Source organism: Notolepis coatsorum, assembly GCF_963971535.1.
Source record: "Notolepis coatsorum genome assembly, chromosome: 20".
NCBI classification, from domain to species: Eukaryota; Metazoa; Chordata; class Actinopteri; order Aulopiformes; family Paralepididae; genus Notolepis; species Notolepis coatsorum.
The window spans coordinates 58,741,931-58,764,390 of record NC_140184.1 but is presented as its reverse complement, the minus strand read 5'-3'; the positions used below and the strand labels follow the sequence as shown (position 1 = coordinate 58,764,390).

General features: G+C 49.3%; 1 protein-coding gene across 1 annotated transcript in view; it reads left to right on the top strand.

Annotated features, from left to right (window-relative positions):
• Positions 1-22,460, top strand: part of LOC311246880 (transcription initiation factor TFIID subunit 4) — a 301,235-nt gene that overhangs the window by 14,368 nt on the left and 264,407 nt on the right. Inside the window, 4 exon segments of the mRNA XM_084337121.1 lie at positions 1,361-1,403; positions 1,406-1,515; positions 2,530-2,652; positions 3,105-3,194. Coding sequence (XP_084193247.1) covers positions 1,361-1,403; positions 1,406-1,515; positions 2,530-2,652; positions 3,105-3,194 — 366 coding nt within the window.

Sequence of the window (22,460 nt, the reverse complement as noted above, 5' to 3'; positions counted from 1 at the left end):
CGGATCTGTTCCATCACCAGTACACTATCTAGACTAAGTGTTTCTCTGAACCTATGGATACTTAGATAGTTCAGAAGATGCTCTAGTCGAGTCAGGTGGGTCACCACCTCCTTCCTCCTCCCCACCTCCTCCCCACCACCTCCCCACCTCCTCCCCCCACCTCCCTGTCCTCCTCCCCACCACCTCCCTGTCCTCCTCCCTGTCCTCCTCCCCACCACCTCCCCACCTCCTCCCCACCACCTCCCTGTCCTCCTCCCCACCACCTCCCTGTCCTCCTCCCTGTCCTCCTCCCCCCACCTCCCCACCACCTCCCCACCACCCCCTGTCCTCCTCCCACCACCCTCCCACCACCTCCCTGTCCTCCCCCACCACCTCCCCACCACCTCCCTGTCCTCCTCCCTGTCCTCCTCCCACCACCTCCCCACCACCTCCCTGTCCTCCTCCCCACCCTCTTCCACCTCCCTGTCCTCCTCCCCACCACCTCCCCACCACCTCCCCACCACCTCCCTGTCCTCCTCCCCACCACCTCCCTGTCCTCCTCCCCCCACCACCTCCCTGTCCTCCTCCCTGTCCTCCTCCCTGTCCTCCTCCCCACCACCTCCCTGTCCTCCTCCCCACCACCTCCCTGTCCACCTCCCCACCACCTCCCTGTCCTCCTCCCTGTCCTCCTCCCTGTCCTCCTCCCTGTCCTCCTCCCTGTCCTCCTCCCCACCTCCTCCCCACCACCTCCTCCCCACCTCCCCACCACCTCCCTGTCCTCCTCCCTGTCCTCCTCCCTGTCCTCCTCCCTGTCTCCTCCCTGTCCTCCTCCCCACCACCTCCCTGTCCTCCTCCCTGTCCACCTCCCACCACCTCCCTGTCCTCCTCCCCACCACCTCCCTGTCCTCCTCCCACCACCTCCCTGTCCTCCTCCCCACCTCCTCCTTGTCCTCCTCCCCACCTCCTCCCTGTCCTCCTCCCCACCACCTCCCTGTCCTCCTCCCCACCACCTCCCCACCACCTCCCCACCACCTCCCTGTCCACCTCCCCACCACCTCCCTGTCCTCCTCCCCACCACCTCCCTGTCCTCCTCCCCACCACCTCCCCACCACCTCCCTGTCCTCCTCCCTGTCCTCCTCCCTGTCCACCTCCCCACCACCTCCCTGTCCTCCTCCCCACCACCTCCCTGTCCTCCTCCCCCCACCTCCCGTCCTCCTCTTGGTCTGTTAAGCGATGTCCACTGAAGTCAGGAGCCCGATGTGACAGGAGCTCCGTGCCTCAGGAGCGCCGCGCCTCCTGCCCTCCTGTTCTCCGTGGCCTTGCTGCGAGGGAGGCGTCATGTCCTGTTTATCTCTCTGTCTGTTCCCTCTCGCTCTTCCAGAAGGGCCCCATGGCTCCGGCCCTGGCAGTGATGTCTTCCCAGCAGGCCCCGTGGTCGCCGCGCCCCAGGCCCAGGCCCAGGCCCCCTTGCAGCCAGCGCAGCCTCCCCAGACCGCCATGGCTGCCGCACCCTTTGGGGGCCCCATCATCTCCCAGGTCTGTTCTCTCTCTCTCTCTCTCTCTCTCTCTCTCTCTCTCTCTCTCTCTCTCTCTCTCTCTCTCTCTCTCTCTCTCTCTCTCTCTCTCTCTCCCTCCCTCTCTCTCTCCTCTCTCTCTCTCTCTCTCTGGCCCCCTGCAGGGGCCCCCAGCCCTGTCAATCTCTCCGCTGTGTTGTTCTGTACTGCCTCCCGCAGGGGGCCCTGTCACAGTTGCCAATGGCCTGGCTGTGTCACCAACCACCACATCACCCGCCTCACAGCTGGGTATAGGCACAGCCCCTCTCTCTCTTGCTCTCTCTCTCTCTCTCTCTCTCTCTCTCTCTCTCTCTCTCTCTCTCTCTCTCTCTCTCTCTCTCTCTCTCTCTCTCTCTCTCTCTCTCACACACACACACAGACACACATTTGCGATCACATATGCTCATATGCACACGCAAGGGCACGTGAACACACAATGATCCAGGCATAGATACAGGCACACACACACACACACACACACACACACACACACCACACACACACACACACACACACACACAACACACACACACACACACACACACACACACACACACACACACACACACACACACACACACACACACACACACACACACACACACACACACACACACACACACATATATATATATCCCCAAATATCCAGGCCACACATCCTCATAAGAACTGCAGCTCATTGCCACTGGCACTTGGGACAGGTGCCATATCTCATTTGGCGACAAAGATGATTGGACACAGACTACACAGAGTCTGTCATTCTCTCCCGTCTATCTTTGAGCTACAGGCGCCTCACACCACTATCATCGGTGTTAGAAGAGATTTTTATTTGTCTGTTTGTTAAGCATTTTGGAAATAAGATGATTTGACACCAAAGTTCACAGAATATGAATAGAATATGAAAGATGATTAAAAAAAAAAGAAAAAAAAAAAGGTGTACTGATGGAATGGCATTTTTTGCATAAGTGACTGTGTTGTCATTGGCCTGATGTCTCAGGAAATGCAGGAAAACGTGAAGAAGTGTAAGAACTTCTTGGCCACCCTGATCAAGCTGGCCTCCCACAACCCGCCCTCCCCGGAGACCTCCAAGAATGTGAAGTCGCTGGTCCAGGACCTGCTGGTGAGCCTCACAACTTCATCACAGCTTTTTAGGTCCCATCAATTGTCCATTCAACAATTATCTATTTGATATTTTTTACAATTGAGAGACTGATTGTGATAGTAAGAGGACGAGCAACTCTTTTTGTTGCATTTGAGTGTAATGTGTATTCTTTCCTGTAGATGGTGACGTAGAGCTCGTTCTCACCCCCCAAAAGCCTTGTTGCTCCATTGCTGTCTATGTGCATCTAATGGCGAGTTATTATTAATGAGATGTATCCCAGGGTGGTTGTTAAATTTTAAATCAATATCAACAGCTCCGGTGGTGTGATTTCATCTCAACATTGCTACGCGTCACTCATCCTCTGTGCTCTCACTTGTAAAAGCGTGTGTTACTTATTATTATTATTACTTATGAGCTGACTGGATTTCAACATCCTCCACCCCCCCCCCCCCCCCCCCCCCCCCTTGCAGGATGCCAAGATCGACCCAGAGGAGTTCACCAACAGGCTTCAGTCGGAGCTGAAGTCATCTCCCCAGCCTTACCTGGTGCCCTTCCTTAAGGTGAGTACCGACCCCTTAACCTCGCTGCCTCCTCCCTGGGAAAGAGAGTGGCAGGGGCCACGGAGGGCATGCCTGCCAGTATGATGATGTGACACCCCTCCCCTGGCCTGACTGCAGACTGTGTCTGACAGTGGCCCCCACCACAGCCATGCACTGGCAGTAGCCAGCAGGGGACTCCAGCCAAGCGAGATGAGTGTCACATCGTCATCATGCCACCCGGCCCGGCCCGGCAAAACATGTGTTGTCATGCAATGTTAGGTTGCTTATGTCAAACAAGAAAGCTCCCCCGAAAGAGTCACACCAGAGCAACATCGATTTATTTTAGGTCTGCTGTGTTCAGGTTATTCAGGTGGAAGCTACACACACACACACACACACACAGCACGCGCGCGCGCACACACACACACACACACACACACACACACACACACACACACACACACACACACACACACACACACACACACACACACACACACACACACACACACACACACACACACACACACACACACACATTCGTTATTCACAGTTTCATCAGACAGGTCCATTAGATTAGATTTTGATTATATTAGATTCTAATTTATTGTCATCATACAGCACATACAACAACAACAAGTTGGCATCTAACCAGAGTGCAAATGTTACAGTAGAGTTCAATAACAATATACAATGCACAAGTGATTCAACTGGAATATATATAATGGGTACTACTGAGTAATAATGCTAGAAAGACTCTTATTTAAAGTGATGGCATGGTAAGATGATATTCTCATTAAAGGAACAATTCATTTTGTTTAACCTCTTAAGCCTGATCGGTCCGGTATCGGGCCGAGATTTATTTCAGGTCACAAATAGATCAATACAGTCCATATTAACTCATTGAGCGCCAATAACGAGATATCTCGTTTCTGAGAGCCAACGCTTGAGCGCCAATGACGAGATATCTCGTTTTTCCGTTCCTTTTTCCTTTTTTTCTATTTTCTTATTCTAAACACTCGCGCAGGCCTTTGTGAGTGTGCCTGGGACCGGCAATGACGATTGAATCCCCGACAGGTGGCAGTATCGCCTACCTTATGAACGGCATGGGCCAGTTTAGTGTGGGGTCGCCCCACGCCGCAGTGAGAGCAACCAAAGCACTAGGGACTGAGCAGCAGTGAGCAGTACAGCCAACTAACATTTGACAATGGCAATCGCCTAGAGCGAACTATTAGATGGTATGAAGAAGAAGACAAAATGGATGATATGGATGATGATTATGGATGATAAGGTGCGTTTCCACGTGAAGAAACCGATTCGGCTCCGTGGTATAGTCTGGCCCGATCACACAATAGTAACCTGCAATACAATGGCGAGCGAACTATTGGAGATGATGAAGAAGAAGACAAAACGGATGATATTGTGACGAGCCTGGTGGGGTTCAGACTCATCACGGTTCAAAAACAAACCAATTCAACTGTCCACACAAGTGCAATATCAATCAATAAAAGATATTTATTGAATAAGGCAGAATATAGTCCGATGGGCAATAGGGATGTGTAATCTGACGTCACTGGTTGTTCCACCCGTATAGGGATTTATCATTGGGAAAATGGATTATCGGCTATTGTAACAATTCTGCTGCATGAACATTGGCAAGCTTTCCATTTTTGCACAAAATGAGTTCCCTTCTACCACTAACATTATTGTTTAAGCATTTTTGGTTGAAATAAAGGTAGTTATAAGGTTTTTAATTTGTCGTAAGGCAGGACTTGATGAAGGCAGCGTGACCTCCCACGCGTTACGCTTCACCAATGAGAGTCCTCGCTGCCAGGTGAAAAAAGAGTCACTGGCTGTCGCCGCGCGTGTCGGAGGAAGTTCCCTTGTACCGACCAGTAGGAGAACATGCGCACAACAACCAGGCAGGGGGGGGGGTGGGAATTGGCACAACGACTAAAATTGGGATGGGGAGAAAAAACAGAGAAAAATCAGAGAAAGAGAGGATTAAAAAAAAAAGATAAAAAAATTGGGGCATGTAGAGGAGTTTTGGGAACGAGTAAAATGTGCAGGTCCTCTTCTCAGACCTGTGGGGCTTTGATTGATTGATTGAATTGATTGATTGATTGATTGATTGATTGAAAACTTTATTAACAGATTGCAGAATGGGTACAGTACAGTACAGCTCAATACATACAATTGTTAAGGGGATGCAGACCAGAGAAAGACTTTCGTCTTGTTTACATCAGGGTCCCCCATTTTCAATTCATCCTAACATATATGACATACACGACATACAGATAGACAGTACTGCTACATCTATACATTTATGACATCAGATTTGCAAATACAGTACTGTTTGTGATACCAAAAGAGTCCAGAAAAGAGAGTATATACATTTGACGTAGAAACTGTAGATTGGAGGGTAGGTGGGGGGTGGGGGGGGGACACTGTACATTGGAGGAGGTTGGGTGGGTGGGGTGGGACACTGTACAACTGTACAAGCAAAACTGTACATTGGAATATGTACAAGCACTGCACACGCATCATGCCGGCTAGCAAGCTAGCTAGCTACAACGTTACAAGCTCAAAAACCTTATAACTACTACTACCGTCGTGTCCATAAGTTCCCTGGCAAAATACTTTGTTTGTGAGGACAAAGGTATACAAAGAGGAGAGAACCATTTTAAATCGGGGCATGTTAGGAGTTTCGGGAATGCCGGCTAGCAAGCTAGCTAGCTACTAACGTCATGTAAAAAACAATAACGTTATAAACTATACACAATATGTACAACGAAACAATGATTTACATTAGTATTTACAGTGATTTAAATTATAAATACAAATATGGTAACGTGGTTGTGGCTTTTACAAATAGTGGTTATAGCTTTAGAGATAAATGGCTATGATCAGCGGAGCACTAGTGTTGGGTGAAACAGATACTAGCCACAGATTCAGGGTCAGTTATTTTCCCATTGTACGAATTGTTAAGCTTATGGAATGTAAGGGAAATCTGATCCTAGGTCTGTGACTACAGGCAGGAGGCTACGCTGTGGTGACGTCAGTCAGCAGCGCCAAATAGCAGTGTAGTTTCCCAGCGAACGAAAACATAAACATTGTTATTTTGCTACCTTTACGATTAATTACAAATATTTTCATGTTGAGCTATAGATTGTGGATAAATACGCACAGAAAGGTACACCATGCCAACGTTAATGCTTTATTTATCTAAAACAAGCTGATTTAGAAATGGTCAATGGGGAAATACATTAAGTGGAACAGAGGGTGGAACAGGAAAAAACGAAAATGACGTAACCACTACACCTCCCTATTAGAGTAGTCGTAATACAGTCCAAGGTCAAAAACACAAAACAGGCTCTTGTACAAAAAAGGGATTGAGTTTGTCTTCCGGTCCAGGGTCAGTACACAAGGGAGTCTAGGGTCCAGTACACAATGAACACCTTCTCGCTTTCACCTCTCCTCTCAACAACCTCTCACCTCGCAAAACTCTGTATCTCAATCTCTCTCTCTCTCTGTACTCGCTCCTACCTCACCTCCACTCAACAATACTCTGTCTGTCCTAGTGTTTTATGTTATGTGTGTCTGGTGTGTGTGTGTGTGGGTTGTTGGTGATCTTGTGGTGCACAGGTGTGTTTTATCAGTCCTAAGCAGCTGCCTAATTGATTCTCCTCCTCCCGTGGCAGTAGTATTTCCCATCCTTCACGTAGCCATGGGACAGGGGATGATATCTGCCACAATATGGATGATGATTATGGATGATAAGGTGCGTTTCCACCAGACTATGTTGGACTCAGCACTTCTGGTAAATCATAAAAATACTATAGTCAAACTGGCCGATGAGGAAACCTATTCGGCTCTGTGGTATAATCTGGCCCGAGCAAACTATAGAAGAAGACAATGGATGAGGGCCACCTAACGTTATATGTATTGATCCTGGTCTGATCCAAGACACTTGGAACGAGAGTGGAGTACCTGCTGACAAAGGTAACGTCTATATTTTACCGAACCCCATCATAAAACATGCTTTTGTAATGATCGCAGCGTCGGAAAAAGACCCCCCCCCACCCGATGGCTTTGTGAAGAAACATGGTCGTGTTTACCTTTGACCTGGCAATAATATAGGCTTCAGGTGAGCAGCCGCGAGATTTGCGCATATGCGCACAAAACACTATATCTCACGATCTAGAAAACCAGCCTGGATTATTGTGAAACGGGGCGATTCTTTGCGTGGTATAGCGCGCAAACGAATGTATGTAGAAATAAACTGTTTCGTCCCTGTTGGAGTATAAATAGTGCCTGTCAAATGAGCCATACTATTGTCTCCATAGCTATAATATAGAATATACGATGGGTCCGCAAACATTGTGAAAAAGGTCAATAACGCTGGCGCCAGGGAGTAAAGATGGAAAAACAGTAGGTGTAACTGAGGGGTTACAAAACCCTGACTGTATTAAAGATTGTGATAGATTAAACCACTGCTAGTTATGTACTTTAATTACTGGCCAGACAGTACATCAAATATAGATGGTGAACACCCACAAGAACACGGCATTGACACAGAAATAGTATTTGAGGGTAATTTATTATTATTAGGCAACGTTAGGTTACAGAATGAGAATTAGGGTCGCGCTTGTATGGCGAAGAATATACGTAAAGTCAGTCAAGAGCATGAGTCACTAAGAATAGCAGGAATCCTACGATGGGTCTAAGTTGACACCACCTGTCGTATAGTAGCAATTATATAGGGCAACACTGGTACCGACTGGAGACAATGGGTTCCCTCCGGGGTGTAAGGCCTGGAGGGTAGAGGAATGTTCGGGTACTCCGTCTGATTCAATGAGGAATAAAGAGACTCCAGGTACAGGAGTTGGTCCTTGTAAACTCCCTTGATCAGCAGCAAAAGCAATAATTGTAATCCAAATGCCCGACAGCATTGATGACAGCTAGCCAGCCCCGTCCACGAGGCAGGCCCGAGTTGTAATCCGCACGAGGTTGAATCCCAAACGATAGTGGAAATCAACGATGCTCTTCTCCGGATACCACGTTCCAAATCAATACAATCCAACCAGTAATGGTTCTGCAATCGCCGACGCCGATTCTCCTGTGTACATGTCCAACGGTTCTCCGCCTAGGACTCCTCGGGTGTGGGCGACGTATTTAGGCCACACAGCCTGGTTAAGTACACTAGCTAAAGACACGACGAACCGCTGGGTAATGCTACACACGAAAGAACTGTGGCCACACGATATACAATAAATGATCGACTATTTACTTCACATTAGATTAAGTCGAACTCAACGTTACTTCATTAAACTCTGACACTTTTACCATTCTATTCGCACGCGGTTCTCAATGCTCTGTTAGACGCAAGGTTGCTCACTTCACTGCACGTTGACTCGTGGTGAAGGTAGGTAAGGTACTGAACGTAACTGAATTGAACTAAGCGACTAAGCACGGTGTGCGCACCTTGTGCTGTATTTATACTTAAGTGAATATCTAGTCCCAACCTCAGTCCTTGTCTCGTATTACTACGCTGACCCCGGGCATGTTCCGACATGCCTGCAGTTGTCTTTGAACTTGCCGCTGGGGGCTTGCGCGCTGGCGCCTGGGGGCGCTGTCCAATAGGAGAGCGAATATTACTCTGGTCTGAACGCAGGTAAAGGGATATTCCGTGTATATATATAAATAATATACAAAGTATATCAAACAATAAAGGGATATTCTCAGTTTAATCTGGCCCTTCACAACACTAAAACAGCATGGCAGTGAGTTAAGTTGTGTTTATTTTTCAAATGTAGCCAAGAGTAAAGACCCTAACCCTATCAAAACAGCAGTCAAAGTGTATATTTCCAGCACTACGTTTGTTTAGCAATGATTTTAAGTGTTATTAGCTAAATATGAGCTTATAAAAATCTCTGCGCATTGTATGATTTAGACGCGAGGATAGGAAGCCGTCCTGAAATCGTTGTTGTTATGGCCAACCTGGCCAACTTGGACTCATTAACGTTATGAACATTTCCTCTTCCGCCGCTTGCCGAGGTGCCCCGTTCATGGACAGAACTGTGCATGCACCTTTCATAGACAATCCTCTGGCGCCATCTTGCGGCATGTCGGCGTTAGGACTCTTGTCGGCGTTATCACTCATGTCATCGTTTATTTTATTTGTCATGTTTAGTCTCTGCCTTGTTACTCCCTGTGTTCATGTTCTGTAATGTTCCTTGCCTATAGTCTAGTGTTCCTGAACTTCCTTCCCTGTATGTGGTTGTATTATGCATCTAGTCTAGTCCAGTGTTTCTCAGTGTCTGTATCTCTCTGCTATTTAGTCTCGTCTTGTGTCAGTCCTTAGTGTCTATCTCCCAGCTGTCGCTCATTTGTAATCAGCGTTTTGTATATCTGACCGCCTCCCCCTGTCTTCCAGTGCACAGTCATTATTCCCTTTTGCGTATCCTGTTCGCTCGTATCCTGTGTTTCGTAACCTTGTTTATTCGTGCCTTGACTGCTGCTCCAGTCTTCCGTGTTTTGCCCAGCTCGTCGGAGCTCCCTGTGTCCCGCGTGCTATATTGCTCTGTTTCCGTTTCTGCCCTGCTCGTGTTCGTTATTCCTACCGAGTACCTTACAATATACAAGATACTTTACTAACCTTCTGGTTAGTACTAAGTGTTTAGGTAGTAGTCTTATTTTGTTTTAGCTCTTTGTTTTCTAGTTCTCAAGTTCGTTTTCTGGTTAGGGTTTTTGTTTATCAGTCATTGTGCTCTTGTCCCCGTGCCAGCTTGGCCGAGCCTTTTTATGTTATATTTCACATAGCTCTGCTCAGCGCCATATTGCACATATCCTCACTTCAGTACTTGTGCACTGAATAAAAACTCACAATGTACCTTTACATACCAACATCCGTCTGGCCACACCCCCATCTGCTACCTATATAAGCAGGGGTGTGGCCATGCACTCACCTCCTTCTTCACTTTCACCACAAGAAAGTGCCTTGTATACCAATCACTTTAACAAGGTTACTTAAGCTGAAGAAAGTTGAGTAAAGCGTTAACATTATTTCTTGCTCTTTTCTTTCTCTCATAATTTCAAAAGAAAAGAGCTAAGCTATAATGTTTACCTCGGGGGGTCGCGCTAGCAACTCTGCCGTGCGTTCTGGGGCGGGTTTGACGCCGCTGTTGTGGACGTCATCCGCGCCCGGTAGGCGTCCGGTGGGTAGTTTGCCTCTCCGAGGAGCGGGTGCGCCAGCGGCATCTCCTGTGAGATGGCCTGGTTCCTGCTCTGGTTCCTCCGCCGCCGGGGGGTCGTCTGCCGATGGGCGGCCGGCTCCTCTCGAGGCGGAGGATTTGAGATGCAAACTTTTCGCGTCTGCTCGCTCCCGTCGTAGGATGGTGGCTTGCAGGCGCGAATGGCCTGGGTTCGGGGAGTTGCTGGAGCCGGGTGAGGGTGCGTCTGTTTCTCCGTGGCCGATGGAAACGGAGGATTACATGGTGGAGGCAGATGTGCTCTTATTCGACGCTCCGGTGGAGACATATCCCTCTCCCGTTCAGGTTGAAATGGCAGGGGGTGATATGTCTCCTTGGGGTCCCTCGTATTCTGGTGTCGGGTTAGAACCTCCGACTCAGCGACGAGATGCCCTGCTATCAGCCACATCGGAAGGTGGCTCTGCAATGGGCAGTAGCCTGTCGTATGTGAGGGACGCGGGCTCGGTGGAGGGAAGTACGCATGGGGAACTACGTGCCTTGTTCCCCGAGCTCATGGCGGCAGCGGCAGTCGCAAACGGCGTGCCGCAGCCACTGCCTGCTCCTGTCCCTGATGATCTAATAGGTCATTTATGGCAACGTCGTCCTATGAGGGAGACGGGCGTTGTCTGCCCATTTTTCCCCTCAATGGAGGCCTACGTACGTCAGGGACAGGTGGTCTCCCACATCACTGGCCTCACCCCCGCCTACGTGCAAGTCACAAGGGTGGTGTGTCTGGTCGAGGGTATGAAGGAGGGGGTGCCTCGGCTTGATAGGCCGATGGCGTCTCTTCTTTGTCCTAAGGTGGTGTGGGAGCCTTTGCGGAAGCCGGTTCCCCACGGGAAATCGGCGAGGCGGTTGGCCAACTGGAGCGACCAGTCGTTCATCGCTGGTACTCAAACCCTGGCTGCTACGCCTAACATCGCGCAGCCAACAAGGTTTATGTCCGGGATGATGACGGGCGGTACGGTGCTGACGGAGGAACAACATGTTCAGCACGCCCAGGCGGCCGGAGCCATCCTGCATCTGATTCAGCTGCAGGCCATCGCCGCCGGGAAGGTACGCGCCCTGGCCACTCTAGCTCAGCACCATCTTTGGCTGGAGCAGGCGAGAGTGCCGGACAGGAAGAGGCTTCCCTTGCTGACGGCACCCCTCTCCGATGCTGGGCTCTTCGGGTCGGCGTTGCAGCTCATGACTGCAACCTGCAGGGATATGCAGGAGGAGCGATCGGTGCTCCAGCCTCACTTCCCCCCGCCCGATGTCGCCGGTGTAGTCAGACAGAAGGCTCGTCGTCGGGGATCCGCGTCCGATGCCGCCGCCGCTACCACCGCCACTGCTGGCTCTTCGGCGAAGAAGGCCAGGAGGAGAGAGGGCGCCTCGACCACCGCAGCAGGCCCATCCACGCTCGGAGGTGACGGTAGAGATCGTCGAGACCGGGCAACCCGCTACAGCTCCCCGGGGTGGCAAGTCACGAGCGGCTCGTGGCAGGCGTCGCTAAAGTGACTTTTTCCCCTATTGATTACCCCTGTTCCCTTCCCCGGCCCATCTATGATCCTAGGAGGGACTGTATTTTGTTACAAACTGTGTGTTTATTCACTACATATGATGGGGATACGATGTGTGAACCTTCGCTAGTGTGGGGTTGATAGGAGAGCTAGACTTTTAGTCTTTTGTTGGTCGCTACATATGTGCATGTGTGCTTAGCAAGGCCTGTGGCTAACAATCGGTCGAAAGGTTTTTTTCTTCCTCGGCCTGAAGACTTATGTTCTTCATATAAAGGTAGAGGTTAGTTGTGTGTTCTGTTGCTTAAAACGGTGATATTGAGCCACAACACTGTAGTGTTGGTCTGCAGAAGTGTTTGTGTGTGTAATGGTACCACAGTCTTTTAGACCGCTCTCTCTCTATCAATCTTCTGTGTTCTTGCAACATAAAACACGGGTGTTGTGTTCACATATAAACCTTGGCCTTGTTATAAACCCTGTTCACAGACTTTCGTCTGTGGCTAGCGTGCGTTGGGTTAGCTTATCCTTTGGATATACGCTGTTCGTTAGCATGCTGGCTACTTAAGGTATCATATGGCTATTGTTGTTGTCGTATACGAGGGTTGGTTTTGCGAGGGGGTAACCGAATAAACCCCTCCTTCCCTCTTCTGATTGGTCGGGGGGGTTTGACCCTCTTTTCATTCGGTCCGGCCACGCTGATAGGTCAGCTCGGCACGGAGGGGAGGGGGGGGGGAAGGGTTTCTCTGACTCCGCACCTATCACGGGCAGTTGAGTCATGAGATTCCCCCGTCATAGAATACGTCACTGGGCACGTTTCTATTGGGCGATGACTTCCGTGAGTTCTTTACAGGCCCCATGTGTGGTTCTCTGTTATTGTCAAGTTGTCGTGGCAGAGCGTAGGAACTTGGTGTTCTGCTACGCTCGATATGTGTGTAACTTGAGCCTTTTGGTCACATGGCTCAATGTTACGTTGACTTGTCAATTTGTGGCTCACGTGGGAAGTCTCTCTGGGGGTTCCCGTCTCCTCCTTATGGAGAGGTTGACGGGGTGTAAACAAATAAAAGGTTTTTTCCCTCAGCCGCGTCACATGGGATCCATGTCAGTCTTCTTTTTTCTCTTTTATAAAAAAGAGGAAATAAAGCGCGAAGGCTTTGTGTCGTTCTCCCAGGCGGCTTGGAGGAATAATGTCTGGTGTCTTGTTTGACTATCCATTGATGTGTTTGGGTCTCGACGTGTACATAGTGCTGGCCCTGGGTGCTTCTCATGGGAATCACGCATGGGCCTGCGCACCCTGGTTGCTCATCATTAAAACTGCGTTTTTATGGGGCGACTGGGATGGAGTCTGTCTCTTCCGAGTGCCAATGTCGGCGTGATTAGGGCACGGGACTGGTTCTGGTCGCGCCGGTCCAGATCAGTTAACCCGTTGTCCGCCGGGGACGCAGATCTGCTGTTCTGGTACCCTGAGGGACTTGTGCTTTTTTCAGGGGAAAAAATGCCGGGTCGGCCCGGGTGTCACAGGGTTTTGACGTTATGGAGATGTTCGTGGTTGTGTTACTGCGTGTTACCCCTCACTGTTAAGGCTAAGGGGGCCTGGTCTCTCTCCATTCTTTTCGCCCCTCTCTTCTCCTGTTCAGCATGGCTGGGAGGGGGCTGTTGAGGTGATTCTTTGGAATTCCTCTGGCATCCCTGTGTACGTCCCGGTCCGCCGGGCCCAGTCCGGAATTGTTTTGTCGACCCGTAGGCCTGGGATAACCCCTTTTTGAAAACTGAAACACTTGTACTGCGGTATAGCCAGTTTATACCCGCAAGTGTGTTTTGGAGTTTTTTCCTGAGGGGTTATAGGAACAACCACCTCATGTTGAGCCAAGAGGGTGGTTGGTTCCCTGGTGTGTTGGAGCGGAGTCAACTCCCGGGTTACCCGTTTGAGTGTGCCCCTGCACGTTCATGACGTCTGCCAATCGTGTCAGCCTTCTCTGCCTCGGCCCCTCTGGAGAGTCAGGGTTTTTTTTGTGGAGGCTTTGACATGGTGCACAGCAATGCCAGCATACGCCCCTTCCGCCGGGGTGCTGTTTCAGCTGACCCCTTTGGCGCCTGTCTCGTCCGCAGTGCTCCAGGCTCGGGTCAAGTGCCTGCTGCCTGGATTGAGGGATCGGCCTCTTCTGGAGGTCGTCTCCCCGGTGCGCTGCCTGCTCCCGCTGTAGGTGTAGCCTCTTGAGTGCTTCGAGTTACAGCCACTCTTTTGATTTCGGAGGCGGTGTAGGTTCAGGCCTGGGTTGTGCTTGGATGGGTGACTGCCTGAGTATACCAGGGGCAGTGAGCCAGGCGGCGTGCTGTTGGGGGGAAGGGCCTGCTCTTGGATGGGCCCTGTCCGAATGCGTGTAGCTTATTGCCAGCGGAAGAGTGCAAGAATGCTTCCGCATTCGTCACCGCACGCCAGTACGGTAATGCGCCTTTCCTTTCGCCCCGCTCAGACAAATGCATGTAGTACATTGCAACACAACGCAGCATTTCCGCGTACATTGCAACGAATCACTTGGAGTTTGAAAGTGATATCAGAAGAAACTACTCAACCTCGGCTGTCTTTAACTATGAGTGAACACAACGCATTGTAACGTTAACGCAGCTGTCAACTGTACTTTACTATGGAATACATCATGTATATTACCGCGACGCGTCGTCACAGACTAAACACCGTCACAGACTAAACAGTGTTCTGGATTTTCCTACAATGGATTATTGATTGTAAATTGAACCCTTGCACTGAAGAACCATTATGAATCTGTGTTAGAAAATGTTTTGGATCTAAATCACTTGGAGTTTGAAAGTGATATCAGAAGAAACTACTCAACCTCGGCTGTCTTTAAAGACAGTAGAGGTTATACTTTATTATCTAAACATGGTAAGTTAGAGTGCTGTGTTCACTCATAGTTAAATACAGTAGGTTGAGTACTTCATTATCTAAAGATGGTAAGTTAGAGTGTTGTGTTCAGTCAGACAGTAGACAAGTAGAGGTTGAGTACTTTATTATCTAAACATGGTAAGTTAGAGTGTTGTGTTCACTCATAGTTAAATACAGTAGAGGTACGGGGAGCTCCAGTAGCTCACCGCGTACCTCGAGCGCTATTTCGGCGCCGGGGACAACCGTGCTCGTCACGGATCTGGGGTTAGCGAGTTCGATTCCCGGACTGCAGCCGTATCTTTCTCAGAGTGTCTTCCCCCCATCTGTACCCATTCAAACCTGTTTCTGTCGGTCATTCTTGACCAGAGAAAATGCGATAAACGCAAAAAAGAGCTAGCGGAATGGCCAAAGTTTAAAAAAAAAAAATACAGTAGAGGTTGAGTACTTCATTATCTAAACATGGTAAGTTAGAGTGTTGTGTTCACTCATAGTTAAAGACAGCCGAGGTTGAGTAGTTTCTTCTGATATCACTTTCAAACTCCAAGTGATTTAGATCCAAAACATTTTCTAACAGATTCATAATGGTTCTTCAGTGCAAGGGTTCAATTTACAATCAATAATCCATTGTAGGAAAATCCAGAACACTGTTTAGTCTGTGACGACGCGTCGCGATAATATACATGATGTATTCCATAGTAAAGTACAGTTGACAGCTGCGTTAACGTTACAATGCGTTGTGTTCACTCATAGTTAAAGACAGCCGAGGTTGAGTAGTTTCTTCTGATATCACTTTCAAACTCCAAGTGATTCGTTGCAATGTACGCGGAAATGCTGCGTTGTGTTGCAATGTACTACATGCATTTGTCTGAGCGGGGGGAAAGGAAAGGCGCATTACTGTACTGGCGTGCGGTGACGAATGCGGAAGCATTCTTGCACTCTTCCGCTGGCAATAAGCTACACGCTGTCCGAATACGCTGGCGATGTGGGGGGCGGTGTCACTAGTGACCGCCTGGTGAGGTCTCGATGCTGTGGCGTCGTTGGCCTCTCCAGGCCCCCTTTTTCCGGGGGGATCCAGTCCCTTCTGGGTCTGGGTCCTTCTTCGCGCTCCGCTGCTACGGCCTTGCCACGGGGTTGAGCTTTGCTCTTGACCCCGTGATTTTGGGGGTGGTAACGAGGTTTGTTCCTTCCGTTCGTTCCCTGGTGGCATGCGGGTTGTGCGTGTGCGTAGTCATGGGTACGCCCCACGGTCTGCTCACCCTGTGCGTTAAGTTGCTCAAGTTCCTCTTCGCACGGTCGGATCCGTCTCCCTCCCGTCCTCCAATAGGGAGGGTCGGGGGGGCTCGGGTCCTCCCCGGTTCTGATGGTTGTGGGGGGCCTCAGTGGGGTACATTTGTCGAGCTTAAGCTCTGCTCAGCTCCTGTGGTGCAATATGGCGCTGAGCAGAGCTATGTGAAATATAGCGTACGGTTATGTAAGACGCCACTGCAGCCCTTGATCTTGCCTTGTGGTGAAAGATTGAGAAGGAGGTGAGTGCATGGCCACACCCCTGCTTATATAGGTAGCGGATGGGGGTGTGGCCAGACGGATGTTGGTATGTAAAGGTACATTGTGAGTTTTTATTCAGTGCACAAGTACTGAAGTGAGGATATGTGCAATATGGCGCTGAGCGTCACTATGTTCATATAACTATGGTTATATACATAACCGTACGTTACGTGTTTTGTCGTGCATCACCTTTGGACTTCTACAGTAAAAGCCTTTACACTTTGACCGTTCGCCTCCTTACTCGTTCCTTGTTCACTGTCCTGCACTATTGGGTTCCACCACCATGCCAACCCATAACAGTTTTAGTCCTAAGAAAGAGGAGACCCAGGGCTTTTGATGGATGTCTAAATTTCATAAAACTACACTACCCAGCTCACACCATCCAATGAGGCCCCTTAGCATGTCTCTGTAAAATTATGTGTAGCGCCTCCCAAACAACTTCCTAACCATTTGACAACAATTTATTAACTATATGAAAAGACAAAAAAGGTTTTTGGCTGCAAACAGTTTCTACTTCCAAGACACTAGTGCCGGTCCTTTTTGGACACATTTTGGGGATGAATCAAACAAACAGAGCGAACTGTTCCTTTAATTTAGAAAAATAACTTCAAAATGCAGAGAATCTTACTTGAGTATTAGTATGTGCCATTAGAGTGGAAAGACAGAATAACAGAGCTGTTGAACTCTATGCCGGAGGTGTTCGCCCAAAATGATCTTGACTACGGCCACACTGATGACGTGAACCATCATATCAAGCTCAGTGATGAGACCCCCTTCAAACATAGAGCCAGGCTTATCCATCCTCAGGATGTGGATGCAGTGCGGAAGCACCTTCAGGAGCTGCTGGCAGCAGGCATCATTCGTGAGTCAGAGTCTCCTTTTGCATCCCCTATCATTTGTGGTCCGGAAGAAGAACAACTCAGTGCGCCTGTGTATTGATTTCAGGAAACTTAATTCTTAGACCATAAAGGATGCCTATGCTCTGCCCAACCTGGAAGGAGTTTTTTCTGTGCTGACTGGGTCAAAGTGGTTCTCTGTTCTTGATCTGAAGTCAGGCTATTACCAGATCGAGATGGAAGAGGCTGATAATCAGAAAACCGCCTTTGTGTGCCCCCTCGGGTTCTGGGAGTTCAACAGAATGCCACAAGGGATCACGAACGCACCTAGTTCGTTCCAAAGGCTAATGGAGAAGTGTATAGGAGATCTCAACAGGAAAGACTACGCTAAGATCGCAAAGCCCTTGAACGACCTTACTGCAGGGTATCCTCCACTTCGGAAGAGCAGCAAGAAAAAGAAAGAGCCGGATAAACAGTACTTCAATCCTGGTGGATCCTTCGGCGATAGATGGACACCACACTGCCAGCAGGCATTTGAGACCTTGATCGAGAAGCTCACCTCTGCTCCAGTGCTGGGATTCGCTGACCCAAAACGTCCGTACATATTACACACAGACGCCAGTACCACTGGACTGGGTGCAGCATTATACCAAGAGCAGGACAGGAAGAAAAGAGCCATAGCTTTTGCGAGCAGAGGGCTGACGAAGAGCGAAGCCAAGTACCCTGCTCACAAGCTTGAATTCCTAGCTCTCAAATGGGCTGTCACTGCAAAGTTCAAGTTCTTTAATAGTTGTCATACAGAAGTACAGAATACTTTCATACAAAATGCTTCTTACTGTTACGCTCCAGAGACTGTGCTAGACAAGATAGTATCAAATAACATAATAACATAATATAGCATGAATTTAGAAGAAGAAAATGAGGTCACAGTTGTTCGGTATAGACATATGTACAATGTTCTGAGTTACCATATAATATACAATACACAATACTATGCAGTGTACTAATGTACAGTACTATCTAGTGCAAAGCAGAAATGGGATGAGGTACAATTTTAGGTACAATTTACAGTAAGGTGTACGAGTTGTAGTGCAATCCTTCATCCATAAATATAAAGTGTGGGGAGTGGGTGCTACAGTGTGTTTGTTTAAAGTGGGTGTGTGCTATAAAGTGTGTGTAGTGGGTGCTACAGTGTGTTTGTTTAAAGTGAGTGTGTGCGTGTGGATGTGTGTGCTATGTGTGTTTGGTGGTTGTTGTTGTGTAGTGTTCATTCATTGTTCGTTTAGCAGCCTGATGGCCTGGGGATATAAGCTACTTCTGAGTCTTTCTGTGCTCGCCTTGAGACTCCTGTATCGCTTGCCTGACGGCAGCAGTTCAAAGAGGCAGTTGTTCGGGTGGCTCGAGTCCTTAATAATTCTCTTAGCCTTCCCCTTGCAACGCTTGTAGTAAATGTTCTGGAGGGTGGGGAGCCCCCCTCCAATTGTGCGTTCGGCTGAACGTGTCACTCTTTGTAGTCTGCTTTGGTCTTTTGCAGTGCTATTCCCAAACCAGGAGGTGATGTTGCCGGTCAAGATGCTCTCTATTGTACATGAGTAGAAGTTCTTAAGGATCTTCTGGCTGACTTGGAACTTCCTTAGGCGCCTGAGGAAGTAGAGGCGTTGTCGTGCCTTCTTCACCACACTGTTAATGTGTATGGTCCATGTCAAGTCCTCGGATATGTAGGCTCCGAGGTACTTGAAGCTGTTGACTCTCTCAACCGGTGCCCCGTCGATGCTGAGGGGGCTGTAGTCCTTGACCCCCGACCTCCTGAAGTCCACAATCATCTCCTTTGTTTTGCTGACGTTCAGGGAGAGGCTGTTTTCCTGGCACCATCCCGCCAGGACCTTGACCTCTTCCAGGTAGGCCCTCTCGTCGTTGGCAGAGATCAGGCCCACCACCACTGTGTCGTCAGCAAATTTGACGATTGTATTGCTACTCCGCTGAGCCACACAGTCGTGTGTGTACAGGGAGTAGAGGAGGGGACTCAGAACACAGCCCTGGGGGGCCCCTATGTTGAGGGTGATGGATGAGGAGGTGCAGTTGCCTGCTCTCACCACCTGGGGTCTGCCAGTCAGGAAGTCCAAGACCCACTGGCAGAGGTCATAGCCCAAGCCCAGGTCCCTGAGCTTGGCTATGAGTATGGAGGGGACTATGGTATTGAATGCCGAGCTGTAGTCGATGAATAGCATTCTCACATAGTTCCCCTGCCTCTTGTCCAGGTGTGATGCTGCTGTGTGCAGCACATGGGATATGGCGTCCTCCGTGGACCTGTTGGGGCGGTATGCAAATTGCAGGGGGTCCATGTTGATGGGGAGGGAGGAGCAGATGTAGCCCTTTACTAGCTTCTCAAAGCACTTCATGGCTATGGAGGTGAGAGCTACAGGGCGGTAGTCGTTGAGGCAAGCAGGCTTGGATTTTTTGGGTACAGGGATAATAGTGGACTTCTTCAGGCAGGTGGGGATGACAGCCTGTTCTAAGGACAGGTTAAATATGTCAGTGAATACTGGGGCCAGTTGGTCGGCACAGACTTTTAGGACGCGGCCGGGGATGCCGTCCGGACCTGCTGCCTTCCTGATATTCACTTTTTTAAAGGTCCGCCTCACCTCATGCTCTGTTACCCTGAACACTGCGCCTCCATCAGCAGCCGACCCCCCCCCCCCCATTGCCGAGGCTTGTGAGCTGGTGTTGTTATTACCAGCATCAAACCTCGCATAGAAGGTATTGAGGTCGTTTGCTAAGGAGATGTCACTGTTCAGTTTGAGGGAGGCGCCTTTGTAGTCTGTCATCGTTTTGAGCCCCTGCCACATAGCTCTAGAGTCAGCTTGTTCAAACTGGAGTTCAATTTTATCCCTGTAGCGCCGTTTGGCCTCTGACACTGTCCTCCTTACGTTGTGTCACGCCACCTTGTGGTCATTCATGTTGCCTGCCACTAGGCCGTCATTGTATGCTTTGGTGCGCTCTCTCAGAGCTTCACGGACGGATTTGTCTACCCAGGGTTTTTGATTTGGGTAAACTTTCATTTTGGTAGTGGGGATTGTTTCTTTCACCCTAGTACAGACATAGTCCAGCACTGTCTCCGTGTAGGCATTAATGTTATCTGTGTCGCGGAACACAATCCAGTCTGTGTTGTGAAACACTGACCGGATCGTATCCTCTGACGTCACATCCCATTTCTGCACCTCTCGCGAGACTACGGGAGTACTTTTAATTCTTTGTCTGTACTTTGGTGTAAGGAAAATGGATGCGTGATCTGACTTGCCAAAGCCACTATCAGAATGAGCCTTGTAGCCACCTTTAAATTGCGTGTAACAGTGATCTAGGATGTTACCGCCTCTGGTGTTGCAAGTCACATGCTGGTAGAAATCAGGCAATACCTTTCTCAGATTGGCGCTATTGAAATCTCCCAGTACTAAAATGGCGGCGTTAACGTTCGTCGCTTGTATACTATTTACCTCGTCGTGGAGTCTGGAGAGCGCGGCGTTGTTGTTGGCTTGCGGTGGAATATACACTCCGACCAGGACGATCGCCGTTAACTCCCTCGGGAGGAAGAAAGGACGACACTTGATGGTTATATATTCCAGTTCTGGGGAGCAGTGGTTGGATAATTCCTTCACATTCGTTGGATCACTCCAATTTTTGTTAAACATGAAGGCAATACCTCCACCACGTTGTTTACCGGACTCTGATTGTGTCCGATCCTTCCTATGGATAAAGAAGTGATCCGCTGGTTGAATCGCGTGATCTGGAACCTCCGGTGTTAGCCATGTTTCGGTGAAGCAAAGGACATTGCAGTCCCTAACGTCTCTTTGATATTGAATCCTTGCTCGGATGTCATCCAGTTTATTGTCTATTGATTGTACATTGGCTAGCAATATACTGGGAAGTGGTGTACGGTGTCGTCTGGATCTCAGCCTGTTTCGGATCCCAGCCCTCTTTCCTCGACGTCTTTTTCTGGGCTCTGGGAACAAAGGGTCTGGTCCTAGTCTCCGGAGGATTTCTTCCGGCCATTGATGTGGTTCGGAAAGCTGATCCAGCGAGTAATCCAGTTGGTAAGTTTCCCGTAATCCAATGTCTATGAGTGACTGACGGTCATATACATTAAATGCACCAACAGTTGGTACGCACAAAACTCTAAAAACTATAAATATTAACAAAAGTAAACACAGTCTCGACGGAGCGAACAGAGAGGCAGCCGAACGGGGCGGCGCCATCATCATTTTTTGTCTCCTTCTGTATCATCATCAGTTTGCTGATTATCTCTACGGGACAGACTTCACGGCTATAACTGATAGCAATCCGTTAACTTATATCCTGACATCAGCCAAGCTGGACACCATGAGTTATAGGTGGTTGTCAAGCCTGTCAACATATTCCTTCAAACTTCAGTACAGAGCAGGAAGGCAGAACCACGATGCAGATGGGCTCTCCCGACGGCCCCATGGTGATCTCATGGATGACCCAGTGTCACAGGAAGAAAGCCATAGGATCAAGCAGTTCACACTACACCATCTGATGGATATGGGGCACACCGATGTCCTTCCCGAAGTAGTGACCGCCATCTGTGAGAAACATCAGGTCTATCAACCGAATGCAAGTCTTGGGCCTCCGTACTCACCTGTGGCTTTAGTGGAGTCCCTAGCCCTGCACACCGATGCTCTACCCAGCGGGTTCCAACTGGAAAATGAGCATGGTCTTCCGGTAATTCCACATCTGTCGGAAGAGGACTTGATGGAACGGCAGAGAGCACACCCAGATCTTAGGGCGGTCATAGAACAGCTGCAAACTGGAGAAAAGCCTCCTCCTACCCAAAGAAGAGAACTCCCTGACATAGGCTTGTGGTTGAGCGAGTGGAATCGGTTGGAGATAAGAAATGGGGTGTTATACAGAAGGAGACAAGATCAAGGGGACCTGGTGTACCAGCTGGCGCTCCCCGCAGACCTAAGGGCTACTGCGCTAAGAAGCCTACACGATGACCTGGGTCACCTAGGTGCAGAACGAACTCTTGACCTTGCAAGGTCCAGGTTTTATTGGCCAAGGATGTCTGTGGATGTGGAAGAGAAAATCAAGAGATGTGAACGTTGTGTTCGCCGGAAAACTCAGCAGGAGAGAGCAGCCCCTCTGGTGAACATCACAACCAGCAGGCCATTGGAGCTAGTCTGCATGGACTTTCTCTCCATAGAGCCTGATCGGACTAACACAAAAGACGTTTTTCAAGTTTC